At 39.7% G+C, this 17370-nt stretch overlaps 1 protein-coding gene across 1 annotated transcript in view; it reads right to left on the bottom strand.

The window, feature by feature from the left end:
• BCAT1 (branched chain amino-acid transaminase 1, cytosolic) overlaps positions 1-17206 on the bottom strand; it is a 60013-nt gene extending 42807 nt beyond the window's left edge. The window contains exon 1 of the mRNA XM_009879766.1: positions 17198-17206. Within this exon, the coding sequence (XP_009878068.1) occupies positions 17198-17206 (9 nt within the window). The remainder of the gene's footprint in view (positions 1-17197) is intronic.
• Positions 17207-17370: the final 164 nt, after the last annotated feature.

The following is a 17370-nucleotide window of genomic DNA, read 5'->3' as shown; positions in this document are numbered from 1 at the left end:
GTGTAATCCGCTGAAGGAAAGAGGTGCACAGGAAACCCTTCATGGTCGGCCTGTGAGATCCCTGCCCCAAGCTCCTAAGGAGGGAGCAGCCCTCACCCTAGGAGAGGTGGGTGGCAGTGCCAGGGAAACACCAGCCACCACAGTCCTGCAGCGGGTACCGAACTGTAGGGCCAGGACTGGGGCCACATGACTGTGGGGCTGTGAAGCATGACTGTGGGGCTGTGAAGGATGACATGTGCAAGGATAATAATGTGGATTATTTTTTTTTTTCCCCTTTTTCCAGATCTTGGGGATATGCTAGGCCAGAAAATTAAAAAAAAAAAAAAAAAAGGAGGGGTGGGGTATCTTCGGTGGGCCTTTAAGAGCCAGCAGGCTTGCTACCAACAAAAGAAAAAGCAAACTTCCAGCCACAGCAGATCTCACTTCCTCTCCCCTCCCCCTAACGCCCCAGGGAGGCCATATCATCCCTCCTGCCTTTTCTCACTATCAGCTTTAACCCTTCTGTTCCTTTTTTTCTCTAACCCTCTACAGCCAGACATGCAATCACAGCTACAGGCTCCTTCCTATCAAACTAAAGGACGATCTGCTGAGAGAAATCCCAAATCCCTTTACAATATACCAATATGCTTTACCTTAAAACCTTATTAAAATATGTTTTATTTACCTTAAAGCTTAGGGTTTTTTTCTCCAGAAAGACAAGTCTTTTTGGTAGAGTCTGGTTAATGGTATTCAGCATCAGACCCTAGCAGGACTAAAGCCTTGCCCAAACTGAGGGACAGTCTAAACTAAACACTGTATAATAGGTCCTTGCTTTGCCTGTAATTCTTCAAATACTTCCAAATTCAGTGGTAAAATCCCCGAAGGCCTCCATGGCACCACCAGTTTATAATAGTTAAGTATTCTGCAAATGTGGAGTCTCCCACTCTGGAGACATCCAAAACCTGCCTGGATGCTGTCCTGTGCAACCTGTTGTAGGTGACCCTGCTCTGGCAGGGGGGTTGGACTGGGTGATCTCCAGAGGTCCCTTCCAACCCTGACCATTCTGTGATTCTGTGAAATTAATTAAGCCAACTGATTTTTCTTCACGCTGCTGTGAATTAGGATGGAGAACGTGCTGCTTACCAGCTAACAGGACAGTAACTACCAGCTGTGGAGCAAGAATTTCTAAAGCAGCTCAAGCTCCAGTGCTGGGTTTTGTCTAATATCTAGTTGGCAGAGTTGGATTTTCTGATAATAATTACTGGTGACAGCAAATACTGACAAATATTCAGCCATTATGTTTCAGTTTCTTCCCATCTCTGCTTTATGAAGTTGCCCTAAAGCAAATGTTGGCATCAACACAGAGAGGTCTGAAGCTGGATACAGTTTAATTATCTCTTTCATGATCTTTAAAAAGATACAAAACATGTATGTGAATTTCAAGTGCGGACCACCTACAGCAACAGCCCTGAGAGGCTTCATCACGTTGCCATTCAGTTCAAGGTTCCCACTGAACTCAATGAAGTCAACAGCCCATTTTTTGGGCAACTGCCATGGGGCCAATCCTGTTCTCCATGAAGTCATTATGTTTTACAGATTTAACTCATATTTAAAGCAAGTAGCTAACTGCCTTTGTTAACCGCACTGAGATTAAATTGAGTTAATCCCTCAGCACTAGAAAGATATACCACAATTACTTTCTAATTGATGGAGTCATATTTTAATGGCTCCATGGCTTTTAAATCTGAAACATGTTGTTAAATGCAATAGGGAAAATTACTCCCTAGTTTAGTGCCAACATTGCCAAGGGAGATATGCCAAGCATAAATTTGCCCTTTGTGTTTAATAGCATAGTAGATTTAAAACTGCATCCATTGAAACACTGATGTTATCCTAAAGACACGTCTGAGCCACTGGGTCAATGTCTTCTCAAAACTCACTCAAGTCTGTATCAAGTTGCTATGCAATTACTCAAGCGTGACAGTATTTCCCATGTCATAGGGTAGAGCTAACAACATTTTCTTTATGGTATATGTACCTGCTTTTTCTAAATTGGGAATAGGACAGTATTTCAAAGTTTTCCTTCAAAAATAATGAAATTTCACATTGATTTTATCATTACTGTAAAGCCTGTATGAGAAAAAAGTGTAAAGCATTACACTAGAATAAATTTGCTTTAAAAATGGGGTTTATATATCATTGTATCACTGAGAAACACTACTAAAATAAAGACCTGGTGATGAGTAATTCTGTCTTTACTTTTATAGAAGATCTCAATGATAATCATTGTAAATACTTCAGCATTTGCAAAAGCAATCATAATGTACTCAGTTGGATAACAGTGTTCCCTTACATTAGTACTTACTTCCAATCTAACTCTTATATAAAGAAGAGGTAAGCCTTAGGGGGCTTAGTCTTCTCCCAATATGCGAAGGACAATTGTGTGTGTAACACTTACCAGCACTTTTGGAAATTGTATACTTGGCAGTTGTCACCTACACTTTGGCTAGAGCTTTCCCAAGCCTGAACATTCAACTCCTGCATTTGGTCCTCTGACTGCATTAGATATAAGTATTTTCAACATCTTTTAACATCAGGATGCTCCAATCAATTCCTCTTGGTTTTCCCTGATGTCTTTGGCACACCTTCTCTAACTGCTATTCTGTCATGGACATAAGACCTTGTAGCCAAAGTATTGACCTGCAAGAGCACTCAATCAACTTCACTATTACCATTTTGCCATGCCACTAGTTATGCTCATCTTTTAGGGTATCCTCCTACATCTCACAGCTTCTTAAAAACTGAGAATCTACCTGGTTTATGCAGTCAGATCTCTCGTCCTTCAGCTGAAAGGACCTTCTGCTACAAAAATAGGCCCATCTCCTCCCTAAACTCTATAGACTACGTGAGTCTGCCTTAGTTTTTCTTGTGCCCTCACATTTGGTGGCTTTTGAGACCCAGTGGCAGTACCAATGTCCTTGTTCTCATTTGGGATTATCTGTTCTATAAACTGTGATTCTACCAGATCCTTTGCCAAACTGCTGTTCTTAGGTTTTAGCTACCCCATTATCCCATAGTCTTGTCCTCAGTTATGAAATAGGAACTGAAGATTATCAGAAGTTTCATCACTGTAAATTTAAGCTGCAAACTGCACTTCTACAAGCTATCGTGTATGACATTATTTAATAAAAAAAAAGGCACCAGTTCTCAAAAAAATTGCAGTTACCTCTATATGCCATGTGCTTTGTCACCCTTTTTCATAGACATCTAACCCTTTAATCAGTTCTGTGCTCACTTAATTTTCCCTGTTGTTTGATAACTTGTCTCACTACCGGGGAACAGAAAATTTTCCCTAGTGGAAGGTAGAAGTAAAGAAATCGATTGCAAATAATTTCTACAGGGTTCACACTTTCAGCTAGGAAATCATATTGACTGTGTTTCAAAACAACTCAAGATCTGCAGTTTCACCAAATCCTTAGTTATCTTTTTGATTTCACCAATGCATGCTTACCCAAGTCAGCCCACAGACAGCTCACAGTAAGAACTTCATTAACAGCACCAGTGCCTTGGTTAGAGTACTACCAGTGACAGGGAACATCAGAAAACCCAGTTTCATGCCCAAAGAACTGTAGGCAGTGCTTTGTTGGCTATTCATGGAGCATGAGAACCTAAAGAAGCAAATACACCACAGGTACACAGCTATAGCTGCTTATAGTTCCTTCTACTGAGGCAACCCCATCTTCTGTTGTTCAGAGAACCTTAAAACCAAGACTATCTTGGAGCAGTCACCAGGCCCCAGCAAAGATGGAGTGGAAATTTCCTCTCAGTCAGAACTCATATGAAAAACAGTTTTCAGTAAAGAAATTCCTTTCTGAGACATTTCTCCAAGCTAAAACAGTGTCTTACTGCTTTTTCCTGTGCGTGCTTCTGGCTACTAAGTTATCCAAGAAATATTTCGTGCTCTAATTTATGCTGGAATGATAACAAAATGGGAATACTTAGCACATTCCAGGAATCTAGCAGATCAATAAATTCAATACACGACTTATACGATAGTACTGCCTACAGGTGAGCCAAACCAGGTGTGTGATGACAGGTACCTCGGCTTTCAAAGCCATACAAATCAGAGTTGCCTTTCTGTTCCAGGTATAAAATACAGTCCAACGTCCACAAATGCCACATCTTCTGTGTATTGCTACAGTCATATAAAACACTTCCATGACTTCAAAACAGTTTTCATCTGCCCCTAGGAAATGTTAATACAATTTGGCAGCCACACCACATAAAAGATGAAAAACACAGTAATGATGTTCATAGCTTTAAAGAAAGAAAAATCCATCCGCTGTCAAGTAGAGAGAAAGTCTGAATATTGCTGTAGGGTCGAGTCATATAGTACTGTTTTTAATATCAGCTAAAAAGATATTTATTTAACAACATTTACGAAAGACTTACAGAACTCAGGAAGCTCATTTATGGAATGTAACAGCAAGGCATGTTTAACCTCTGCTGTCATGAGAGTAGCTGCATGATATAAAAATATTTTAATACTGTCTTTATATTATATGTATGAACATGAACATACACATATGTATGTGCTACCGTGCAAGTGTCACCAAGTACGTTCACTGGGCTGGGTCATTTACATGATAGCATGGCACACCTTATCACACAACTTCTTTTAAATCTACTTTTTTTCAAAATCAAGACAGAAGGAGCAAGAAGACTAATTCTTAAATTTCATTTCTAACCACGTATCAAGCCAAGCAGAGATTTTTTGAGATATCTTTGTTTGCTAGGTTGGAGCACTCTCCATGTATTGGCTTGCCAGTCTTGGTTAATGAATTCGAAGAGTATGTACAGCACAAATCCCAGAGCAGCTCCAAAGATACACCACAATGTATGCACAGATCAGCATTAGGGGGGGGAGACAGAAAAAAACAAACACACACACACACACAGAGGAAAAAAAGGGATTATTCGGTATATGCAGTTTCAGTGCTTAGGTTTTTTACTTAGTTCGCCAAGAATTCTCATTTGTGTTGATTTCTGCACTTCCAATACATTTATTTAAGACTACTCTTACCTAACATATATCTGCCCTGATGCATTGATAGCTGGGCATTATCACCTTACTGTGGCTGCTTGTTCAACCTAGAGCTGGCACTAATGGTGGCTAAAGAGTAATAAGGCAGTGTAATAACAGTATACAATAGAGAAAAAGACAAGGCAGCCAGTATAGCAGAAAAAGAAAGCTTCCACATTATTTAATGATAATTTTGCATCAGAGTGAAAGCATCAAGGCTTAAAACATACAAGAGTTCTTTATCTAAGAAAGCTGCATTGCATAAAGTAAGGTTGAATTTAAATAGATTATCATTAAATTAGTCCAAAAGACTGTGCAGGCACTTATCTTCTGGCTTGAACCGTTTATTTAGTTTATTTTAAAGCAATTTAAGTATTTTGAATAGAACTGAAATATGCTCCACTTAAAACAAGTATCACCATTTTTATTATGTTTAAATAAAAGACAATTCAGATTATATGAGCGCAACTTATTGGTTAGAAAAACCTTAAAAGAGAGAACATAAAGAAATGGAAATAGTCATCTAGTCCACCCAAGATTCACATTTGGTAACATTTATAGCTATATCACAACTCTAAAAATAGACCAAGTTCATTTCACAAGATGAAATAAATGCAGGACAATGTTACCAAAGTCAAGTCATTGCAGTCAGCACTCAGGCGAGAAACTTCTCTAGGAAATAATGCCAATTTTTTGACTCAGTGCTTAAATTAATATTTGAATGAGTTGAGTAATGCCTAACCCGTTGTACAAGAAAGCTTGAGTCAGCTCACCTGAAAGGTAGCAAGGCTAGGCAAGGTGAAGGATAACTACTTCTGAAAAAAAGAAGAACATGCGCTTAACAAACTGGATTATCAAGAAGTCTAAAGAGAAGAAAAGAGTTGACCAGAAAAAGAAAATAGATTAATTTGTTGTAACTAACTCTAAAGATAACCTGACCAGGGATCTATTCAGCTTCAAGTTAAAATTATTTTGCCAGATATTTCAGAAAATTTACAACATGAGCTGTGAATTACACTCATATATCATGGAGTCTGAAGTGTGATCCTTCCCAATTTAAAAATATCGAAAACCTACCACCAGCGCCATCCAATACAGGACACAAAGTAGCTGTACGTCTCTGTGTGGTGTCCCTTTATTCAACAGTTAGTTATATCTTAATTCATTTCCTGCACAACCATACGATACCGCTTCCTATTTTCTTTACAGAAATAGACAAGTACTCTAAAGAACTCATCTCTGCAAATGACCTCTAGATGCAACGTGCTTTAACCTTGATTTCTAAGCCCACTGCTCATACTGTTCTTGTTTGTTTTCCTTCCTATGACCTTCTTGTTGTTCTGTCACTCCCCAGTGCCATTTCCTCTGCCTCTATCCTCTTGCTCAGTTCACCAACTCTTCCCTTCTGATTACGGAAAACAGCCTGGTACTATTAGGGGAATAGGCAGATGACCTAACAGAGCTCTTGCATTTCTAACTCCTATGAACAGTGCCTCTAAGTGCCTCTTTTGTTGGTTTGTTTGTCTGCTCTAGCATTAATTAGGTTTTTAACAAGTGTATTGTTTGCTAGAATGGCATAAATAAAACCGTGTTAAAGCAACCAGCTGGATCTGGTTGTCCTATAAATTCATCTGCCCGTTTTCTAACTAGATAATGTCTTATGGACATGTGTTACAAGTTATTACTCAAACAAATTAAATGAATTCTGAAAGTCACCATGGTTTTATTGCGTTTAGGCCCAGTTCTCATTGATATGGGATCTTTTACATCAAACTGGCACTGAGAAAGGGTATAAATGCCATTACATACGTGCCCCTACCACTGTAAAAAGGCTTTGCTGTTAACTACAAGGAAGCTCGTGTTCATTATGTTTTCTCTAACATTTCTTTGTACTTATGTATTCTATAATGCCAGGTACTAAATTAACATTATAAGACTTTGTAGTGAAGTTAACCAGAGACATGGGATGCATTATTAACTGCACTCTTATACCAGAAAAGATGAGCCTAAGCACAATAAAAATTATTCTGCTTATTTTCCTCAGGGATTCAGTTATACTACCTGGTTTTGGTTTGTTTGGGGTTTTGTTGTTTTGGTTTTTTGGTTTTTTTTTTTTTTTCCTGAAACAGCTGTACAGTTAAAGTACAGATCTGATTTAAAGATGCATAAAATATAGCTTACAATTTATTTGTGATATTCCCTCATGGTGGAAACTACACACACATCCTGCAGCTGATGACCAAGGCAAGCGGCTTGGTGCAATTACCAAATGATAGTGTGAACAACACAAATGCATACACAGCAGAAACAAACAAAATCATTGTCTGAAGAGTTACTGAGGGTTTAGAACTGGAAGCAGACAATTTAGTGCAGGAGACCAAAGCTTCTGCAGTTGGGAAATAAATCATTGTAGGCTCCCAGAGAAAACAAACAAACAAAAAGATAAAAAAACAACCCAAACCAAAAACCAAACCACAGCAGATGCAGTGATGGATTTCAAAATGAGAACTGACATGCTCAAAGAAAAGAGCTAGCAGACGAAAACCTGTATTTAAGGACATACTCCTCTTTGCAAGCTCCCTCATAACTACAGTGGAACCAGAAGAAACACAGGGTCAGGCCTGAATCACTGGCCTGTATAAGGGGTCATTTGTAACTATTCTCAGAGTGCTTAGACCGTGTCCCATTTAAGTCCATTTTGTACTGGAATAAAGGTTTACATAAGACGCTGAGCAATGATGAATCACACACTGAAAACAAAAGCTCTGGGGGGAAAAAAAAAGCAAGCTTTTGGAGGAGACAGGAGTTACTTTTTTCACCACAAGTCCTGTATACAGTCCAACCAGAGATAATAAAACAGTAACTTACACAGCTGCCTCTTGAATAACACGAAGTACAATAAAACATTATGCAACTGTGCATGTGGTTGCTGGTCTGTAAAGGGCAGACGTATGCTGGCTTGATATCACATCTAGTCCTGATAACTTTGCATGGCCTATTTAATTCATCACCGAGTATCAAATGCCACTGGTGCAAAAGCACAAGAAACATGACTTTCTGTATTGCGTTAGGCTGTTAGCACAGTTATTGCCTGTTCCCATCTTCCCAGGCGGTTTGTTTAGCTGTTAAGTGTTCAACAGATGAAGCTGATAAAGCATGGCAGCGACTATCTCACCTGGGGATCTGGATGGGCTCAATACAGCAGGTACACTCTGCCTGACTGGTCAGAGGAGTACCCCTTATAAACGTGCCTCTCTGCTAGACTGGTCTTTTCAAGTGGCTGAGCATAGTCCCCCCCTTTTTGCTTGTAGGCAGAACCATATACAGGTAGATATTTGTTCAGGCTGAACGTTCAGCCAGAACATTCAGCCACAGTGTTGCAAAGGGACCCAGACTTGAGCTTTCAGTGGATATACCGTGGATTGAGTAGGTCTCTTGAAATGGGCAATGGAAGCCAGAGTAGAAAAAAAACCACAAAAACAAAACCAGAAAGACAGCAGGTTTTGGCTAGAGGTGTTGCAAATACTGTGCTTTCTCTTGGATTCTGATGGTGGGGTTATTTCTATGATACTTACAGATATTTTACTGTTTGTTCCAGATAAAGAACTGAGACCTTCATTATTTATACATTTTAAATGCATCTTCTCACTGTAATACCTGGAAGCCTTAAAAATTAATACTGGCTCTACAGGCACAGCCCCTAAGTGAAGGAAGGGAGAAATACCTGTCTCTTCTACAGGCAGGAAATTTAGGCATAGATTGTCTCACCGGCATACCTCTCACTGGCTGACAGCTGCTTCAGAGAATTCACTGGGAGGCAGACAGGTGCCAGAACAGGGTGTGCACAGCTCCCCAGGAACTAAAAATTCTATAGGTCCTCTTCCTTATGCAGACATACCCATCAGATCCATCACAGTTCTTCTCAAGGCAGGAGAACAAGTGTAAACGACTGATGTGGTTTTGGTTGTGCGCTCTACTCACAGCTATGCCCTATGCAAGCTTCTCGCATAACGGCACACAGGTGATGGCTGCAGAGGACCTGCCCACACCACCTCCAGTGGGTTGTAAGCCTAGCATAACTGGTTTGAAGTAATGGGAGATCTCTCCCTGACTTTTACCAAAGCCAGGGTTCTAACCTTGTGACGTGTCTTTTGCTGTGTGTTCAAACACTGCCTTAATTTGATTTAACTGGACACAATTCAACAAAGTAGAAAGGAAGCTGAATCTTTCCTCTTGATGTAAAGGGCACTAGGAACAGAGCTATCCAGCAGGCAAAATCCTTGGAACCTGTTTGAATACAGCATCTAAAATGATGTTTGTGTTCTTGTTTAAATTAACAACAAACAACAGAAATGGAAGATATGTGCATGATAGACATCCAGCTCAGAATACACTAGGGACTTCTCTTGCTTTAAAGTCTTTGAGTTTCAGTGGGTGCAAGGAATGGCAGTAAGCATAATTCACCACACCAAGTAAATGTAAATAATCCCATGGAAGCTTACTAACAAGCCAAGAAAAGCAGAACACAACTACAGTGTCACCGTACAGTGTCACACATTACTCCCTTGAATGTGGAAAAACACCGAGATAACAACCACAAGAAGCTGCTTTTCTTGATGATGTCTGCTCAAAAGAGGTATAACATTTCAAACTAGTGACAAAACCAGATACTCCACCTACTTCGTATACATTTAACTGTGCAACAACTCTAAGACAGGGAAAAATCATGCATTATAACACTCCATAACTTTGAATGTGCATTAAAGTTACCCTATGCGTCCTTTCTAACTACCGCGTGAACAAGACCTTCATCTGAAATCCCCTATCATTTGTTGACAGTGCCCAGAGCAAACTGGATTCTGCCCAGGGAATTTGACAGCAAAATAACACTCAACACATTAAAAGTGGCCTTGAAAAGGTATGGTCACAGATGAGGTATTTGTAGAGGTGTCAGCATTAAGCATGCATTAAGCTCGCAAAGCAAACAGAGGCCCCTTGCCAAAATTATAGCATGGTAAAAGGTCATCACAAATCAGGAGTGACACAGTCTCTATTAGAAAAAAAGATAACTTTGAAATACTAAAAAATGGCACTAGCAATGAAGATAATAAACAGGCCCATGACAAGTAATGTAGGCTTGTCCTCTTACAGTCCAACATCTATATCAATGATCAAGCAGCCCTACTCAGCTCAATAAATCTAAATTGACAAATGACTTATAACACCTTCATGAACCAAGGGTTTTGCCCAGCTTCAACCCACGTGAACATCAATGCTCTTGACTAGAATGTCTCTGTCATTTCTGAATTTATGAAGCTGATCTTAAGCATCTTAAACCAGTTGAGAATTGGATCCAATTTGTCCACTGTTGAAATCCAGTCCACCTGGAAATGGCAGGGCAGAAAGTTAATTTTATATGTATATCACAATAAATATTTTGCCCAATTGACATGATGAAGAAATTTCTGGCTACAGCAAAACCACTTAAAAGAAGATACAAAAGGCAACAATTGTAAATGCAGCATTTTCAGCTCAATGGAGAAGCGGGAAGGAATGCTGATGTTACTGAACTTCTGTGTCTGGGTGTCAAGAAGAGAATCAAGCTGTAAACACCAAAAAATCATCTCTGAAAAGGTGTTGAAAGGCGAAGGTTAACATTAGAAAATGAAGCTATTCTAATGGTACGGACTCTTGTCAACATGAAGAAAGCGTAGACTACAGAACTTGTCTTTGTATTCTAGAAAGCGCCGTGCAATGCTGAGGACGAAGCCTGGGCCATGGACTGGGCCATGGCACAAAATCAGATCCAGAAAAAAAGCACAGCTGTTTTAGAGGGACATGGAAAGAAGCAAAAATGAACGGAACCAACTCCAGTCCAATAACCCAGTGGACTTCCTTTATGGTTACAGAAACAAAACACTTCCCGTCATGGGAAACTTTGTTTCATTTGTCTCCCAAACTGCACTTCTGTTTCTAAAGACAGTTAATCCAGTTCAAGGCAGAGCCTGCAATTTAGTTCCCACGCACATATAAATAGGTTACAGCATATCTAACTACCATACTTGCTCCAAAACCAAACTATATACTCATGATGGATAAATGCCTCAAATATATGAACACAAGAATACAATATGATTATTTTTTTTCTGCGTGCATGCACATATATATGCTGCTGCACAGCTGTGGCAAAAATTGTGGCTGTGTAGCCACTGCATGCTGTAACACCCTGTGCTACAACTACTAATTCATGTTGTGTAAGGAATAAACTTGGCTCATACTACACTTTTACACTAGTACACAACTATTCATTTTTTATAGCTTCCACACCCTATACTTCAAGCAATACTTTCTAGCAATTAGATAGGCTTCTTTTCCAGTTTGTAAATAGGCACTGCCACAGTATAGGGCAGACATCAGAAGGATCTGCAGTTTTGAGCCTTAGCACTAGCACTGACTGTGACCTTGATAATTTGATGATCTTAGTAAGTCTTGATGTTCTGTTCTCAGAAATTATCATGGTACATCTGAATGTTTTAAAACTAAAGATACTATTAAAAAAATTTAAAAAATTATGCTTTTATTCATCCAGGATCAAAAACTTAATCTCTCCACCCCCTTCCTCAAACTTTAAAATCAGGGAAATATTATCTGCATCATGCATCTGGTGAGAACCTTAACAACTAACCTGCTAAATATGTTGAGGATACTGCAAGTATTAAAATTTGTGATAAAGTTTTCTTCCCCATATAGTTTTGATTAAGAGTTTCCCTTATTTTACTGGAGGGTGAGAAAAAACATGCATCAACAGAAATTATACTATTACTGCTGATTTTAAGTGGACTTCACGTGATTTTTAATGAACTGGATGATGATATGCAGCTGTACGAAACCTTGTGAATTAATAATTTTGTTGTAAAAAGTAGAATATGCAATTTTGTATGGTATATTTAGATATTATATTTAAGAGGCAGTAATTTAAAGTTCACATTCCAGAAAATCAAAACAGGTCTCCTTTTTTTTTCAGGGCTTCATATAGTCTTGCCAGTGTTTTATTTTCCACGTATCAAAGGAAAAAATCCACAATTTAGAAAATTTAGCATCAAATATTACAGAAGTGAGAACCTTTTCAAAAGTTGTAAGAATTCTAACAGTGCATTGAGCTTTACTTGCAGTCAGTTGCATTGAAAAGAAGCAAAAAAGATGACCTTGTGAATTCATTTCAAAACCGTCAAGAAGCTTTTTTTTTTTTATTTTAAAGCCAGTAGTGTTATAAAAACCTCAACCTTAAGAAAAAGATGTTTGAATTCCTGAGATATCCTCTTAACTTTTCCTTGACATTAGTAACTTCCCTAGGAGTTTTGACATACCTCTTCCCTTCCCATGGTCAGTGCCTACTGGTACAATGATCCTTGTTTAAATAATTGTTCTTAAAATAGCTGGTAAGCAAAAAAAAAAAAAAAAAAAAAAAGTCTGGCAAAAGCAGAATGTATTCTGATTATGAGAAAAAGTACTAGTTTGGCTCTCTGATGTGGATGGGGAAAGAAAGTACAATACTTAGAGGGAAGGTGTTGAGAGTGTAGTAGGAAGGAGGTATAGTCCTCTTTCCTGGCTCAGTGGTAGACACATTGATGGATTGATAAACTGTGCCATGAGGTAATTAATTAATTACTTAATGAGGTAATTAAAGCAACCAGGCTCCCAGGGAAAAACACCCTCCCCCCCCCCAAAAAAAAAAATCCCCAACAAACAAACTCCAAAGGGTCCAAATAAAGTAGCATTCTTGTGAAGAGACTTGCACCGATATTACCGTTCAAATTCTTCTGTTTAGCACCTGGACTTCCTCAAGATAACAGAGAAGAAAAAAATATTACTACTATACTGACACATCAAAGAAATTACTTTCTGCAAAGAAACCTGCCTATACTGGTGTCTTTAAAGACCATCTTTGCACAGAGTTATTTGTACTGTCAAAAGCCCAGCAAGCAGAGCTCTGGAAAAATGTACTAATTCACACTAGTGTGTCAAAGACTAAGACTGGATTTAAAAAAAACCCAAACAAACAAACAAACCCAACCCCAAAACAAAAATCAAAACCCAAACAAACAAAAACACTTCATAAGCTTTTTTCCAGGACCATAGGAAAATCAAGGCTGGAAGGTGCTTCAGGAAGTCTCTAGTCCAACTCCCTGCTCAAAGCAGGGTCAACTCTGAGCTCAAACCAGGTTTCTCAAGGCTTTGATCCAGTTGAGTCTTGAGAGGTCCCAAGGACGGAGACTGCACAGCCTCTCTTGGCAACCCGTTCCACTGCCTGAATATCCTTGCGGGGAGGCTTTTTTCCTAATATCCAGTCTGAACCTTTTTCATTTCAGTTTATGCTGTTGTTTCTTGTCCTCCGACCGTACATCATTGCTAAGACTGGCCCCATCTCCCTTATTTTCCTCCACATTTTGGAAGGCTGCTATTACGTCACCGAAAAGTCTCCTCTTCTCCAGACTGAACAAACCCTGTTCCCTCAGCCTCTCAGTGTCAAAGTTTAAAAAGAGCTCATTCTCAGTAAGGGCAACACAAAATTCAAACATTTATTACCGAAGTGCTGACCCCTAAGACAACAGTCTAAATAAAATTAAACAAGTGGATGGGACTTGTGTGGCGCTGATCTCTCTGAAGGCTAGTGGAAATTAATACAATCAGAACCTTGTGGAATTAAACCCTATTCATGCACCAGGAGAACCAATTTCTTTTCTGTGCTTACTAAGAGTGTTTTTATCAAGTATTGTGTGAAATGCTCTAATAGGCAAACTGAATTAGCAACAGCTGTGTACCTACTGAGAAGTCATATGCTGCACTTCATTAATGCATCAGGTATACTCTAAAATAAAACTTGGAACAAACTGCAGACCTCAAGGGAAGAAAGTAAATGAGTAACTCTGTTGGAAGGGTACTGTGACATTAGTTTGTAAAACCAGTAATAAACTATGGGCCAAGATGCACAAAAGACAGATGGGTAAAACTTCTTGATCATTTTAAAGATAGTTTCAATCATTTAGTTCACGTTAACTCTTTTGCATCATTTCATATACACACCAAAGGGCAACATTAGGCCTTTACATAAGCATAACACTGGATTTTCATCTGCAATAGCATATGGTAATATTTGCAAAATTGCCCTTCTACCACAGGTGCTCTATTTTATGAGGTAATATTACCTGTCCCTTTAATGTCTAAAGTCATAAAGTAATGAAATTGTTTCCCAGGTAAATGGGACCACCTAGTCACTTCATCCTATGTAAGAATTGGAGATATCATGTGGCCAGCATGTAAGTGATTATGAATAACAAATTAAAGTCACATACTGCTTTGATTTATGCCCAAGCATCACTAAAATTCATGCATTGAAGATAAAGGTTGTGCATTTAATCTCTACATTACAGCCATCATGGCAGTTGGATTGCCACAAATTATTATCAAAAGCCACAATCAGTACCGAGTGGCTTCAGCTCATAAAGTCTCTGATGAGCTTATCTAGCACTGTGAAGTACGTAATATGTCACTGTAGTGACATGAAGATGCCAGTCCTCATGTGTGTGGCCTAAGCAGAGTAATTGTGCAAATTTTCCAAACAAAATTTACCCCCAGCTCCTTTATTCTAACACTGAAGGTCCTGGGTTCAAAACTACTACTAATCTATACATTCAGCTATGATTAGTCATTTAAGAAAGTGGTATAACGTAATGAAGTAACAAAAATAATGTCTGTTCTGATTCTTTAGCATGCCCAAACCAAATACTTTTTTTTTTTTTTTAAATGGCTGAAAGAATTGAGAGCAACTGAGTGCTTACACAATTAATGAGCTGGTTTACCTCCTTTCCTGACATTGCCCTCCCTGGGATAAATTCATCACCAGTGAATTTCATTTGAATTATTTTCCTCTATCAGATTAAACCAAAGATATGGCCTATGGACTGATTTAGCAAGATATCAACTGTGTTAAAGCTACCTAATGATTTTGCAATCTTCTTTTTTACCTGTGACTTTGCAGCAGATTTCAATACTCAATTTCCAGGGGAAAGATCAGAATATCCACTGGATCACACAATGACTGCTAGGAGTGCTAGGACTGTCAGTAACAATCAGTGCAATAGGTGGACGAGGCAGGACTGCAGAAACTAGAGGCATAATTCATTTCTTATACATCATACTCCTTTAAACAGGCAAAAAAAAAAGAAAAAAGAAAAAAAGAGAGGGTTGAGGTTGGGCTGGAAACGGTTCAAGGAGAAAGCGAGGGTTGTGACTAAAAAAAGCAGGAAACAATGAAGGGGAAGATGAAGGGATAAGGAGGTGTAATAATGCTGTTGCCAACCGATACTTTTACAAATTATTTGGGTTTTGCATAAGTATCACAATAATCAAATGGTAATTTTCTGCACTTTTGATAAATGCTCTACAAATAGACAGTAACAACTATAACCCTGAAGAGCTTACAGTCTGAACAGATGAAGCAAATAAAGGGTAAAGGGCTCAGACAGAACTGACTTGCCCAAGGCTACACCACTTGCAAGTGACAAGAGTGTACTTTTAGTGTTGTAGCTATCACTTCGTGCTGTCTTTTCTACAGTAAAAATACAAAGCAAAGTTAGGTTTTGTGCAGGCAAGAACCCAAGTAGATGTCAGCACTGCTTTGAGCAAACAGGAGGTAGGTCTATGACTTGCCCTGCTACTTGATTTTAGCATGGGCGCGCCAGAACATTACCACCAGGTGCTGGATAACACCTCAAAGACCAGTGTCGTGCCCTCTTTCCTAGACACACAACAGGTACATAAAAAGGGATATAAAACTTGACAGCCTGTCTCACTCCTTGACACACTTGCGTTCCGTCCCTAAGCATTCTGGCTGGGGGCAGCTGCTTGGGTATTTTCCCTGAGCAGTTTCAGATCAATTTTCTGCAATGGCTGCTCTGCCACTCTCCAGTTGCAGAAAGTCCAAATGTGTCTAATCAGAGCCTCCTGAGGCTCCTACAAAAGCCATGCCATCATCAGTAACACCTGCACCACTGCTGATCCCACCCAGGACAGAGCAACGTTGATGAGACCTAGGGTGGGATGAGAGTAACGCTTGTTATCAGCAGCAGAGAGGAGCTGGGGAGACACCTGTCAGTCACGTACCTCTTGTGCCTATATTCCATCTGTTATAGTTACTCAAGGAGAGCAAATAACTCAGTCTTGTTTTTCCTCAGCTGTTAACTTTGGCATCAGGCTGTGGCTGTGAAGTCCACAGTCAGCCCAGCACAGACCTTCTTCAAAACCCAAGAATTATTCTTAGTGCAGCTGTTACACAGGGTATAAAGTTGCTGTGATGTTCCCTCAATCTAATTGAAAAGCACCCGTGCTATCTCCATGCCCTTTGTCTTGACAAGGAAGACTTCTTTTTAATCCCCAGATCAGCCTCACTAAGCAGAAGAGCATAAACATGACATTTATAAAAGGATAGTTCCTACAGATGCTCATCTCTCACATTAGTGTTCACCACCACCAAGTCCTCTTCCATTATTTAAAGTTATTTCTGAAATTATTCAAAACCTCTGAATACACGTTACTGGGTTTTACCCACGGTCTATTTTAGTACAATGGCAGACATAAGACCTATGATAAACTCATAAGCATAAAAAAGCATGGTGCCTACCAGGAGACCATACCCTTTGCAGTTGGGTTTTTTTTGTTTTTGTTTTTTTTTTTAATCATTAAGAGTCCCGTGTTACAAATAAAAAGTAAAAAATCCCCCTCCTCTCCCCCGAAGAAATTATACACCTTCCCTTCCCCCCCTTCTCCCTCCCGACTCGTTATTTCTTTTCGACACATGCTGTCTGCAATGAAAGAACATGGAAAGAGGTAGAATCACACACACACACATCCTGCTTCTGAACCTCAAACAATAAGTCTCTTGGGGACAGAAATCGGCTTCGCAAAGCATAAATAATAATAATAATAATTAAAAAAAAAAGAGAGAGCATTAAAATTTGTAAATACAAATCAGTAAACTACCGCTGTCCTCGTTTGCCAAAGAAAAGTCCCTCTACGACTCCGCATCCCCCGAAAGGATGGACGAGGGGGCTTTGGCAGCAAACCCGCCCGGCTTACCTTCATCATGCCGGCAAACGCCGGGTATTATCTCCCGCTGCGGCGGGGGGGGGGGGGGGGCGGCGGGGGGGGGGGGGGGGAGCTTGGTGGCGCGTCCCCGGGTCTCCGGAGGGGGACCCCGGGCAGGGCACAGCCGGGGCGTCGAGGGGACGTGGCCTTGGTATGTGGGTCTC

This window comes from Charadrius vociferus, unplaced genomic scaffold (assembly GCF_000708025.1).
Source record: "Charadrius vociferus isolate BGI_N301 unplaced genomic scaffold, ASM70802v2 scaffold90, whole genome shotgun sequence".
Lineage (NCBI taxonomy): Eukaryota > Metazoa > Chordata > Aves > Charadriiformes > Charadriidae > Charadrius > Charadrius vociferus.
This window is presented reverse-complemented; position numbering and strand designations above follow the sequence as displayed.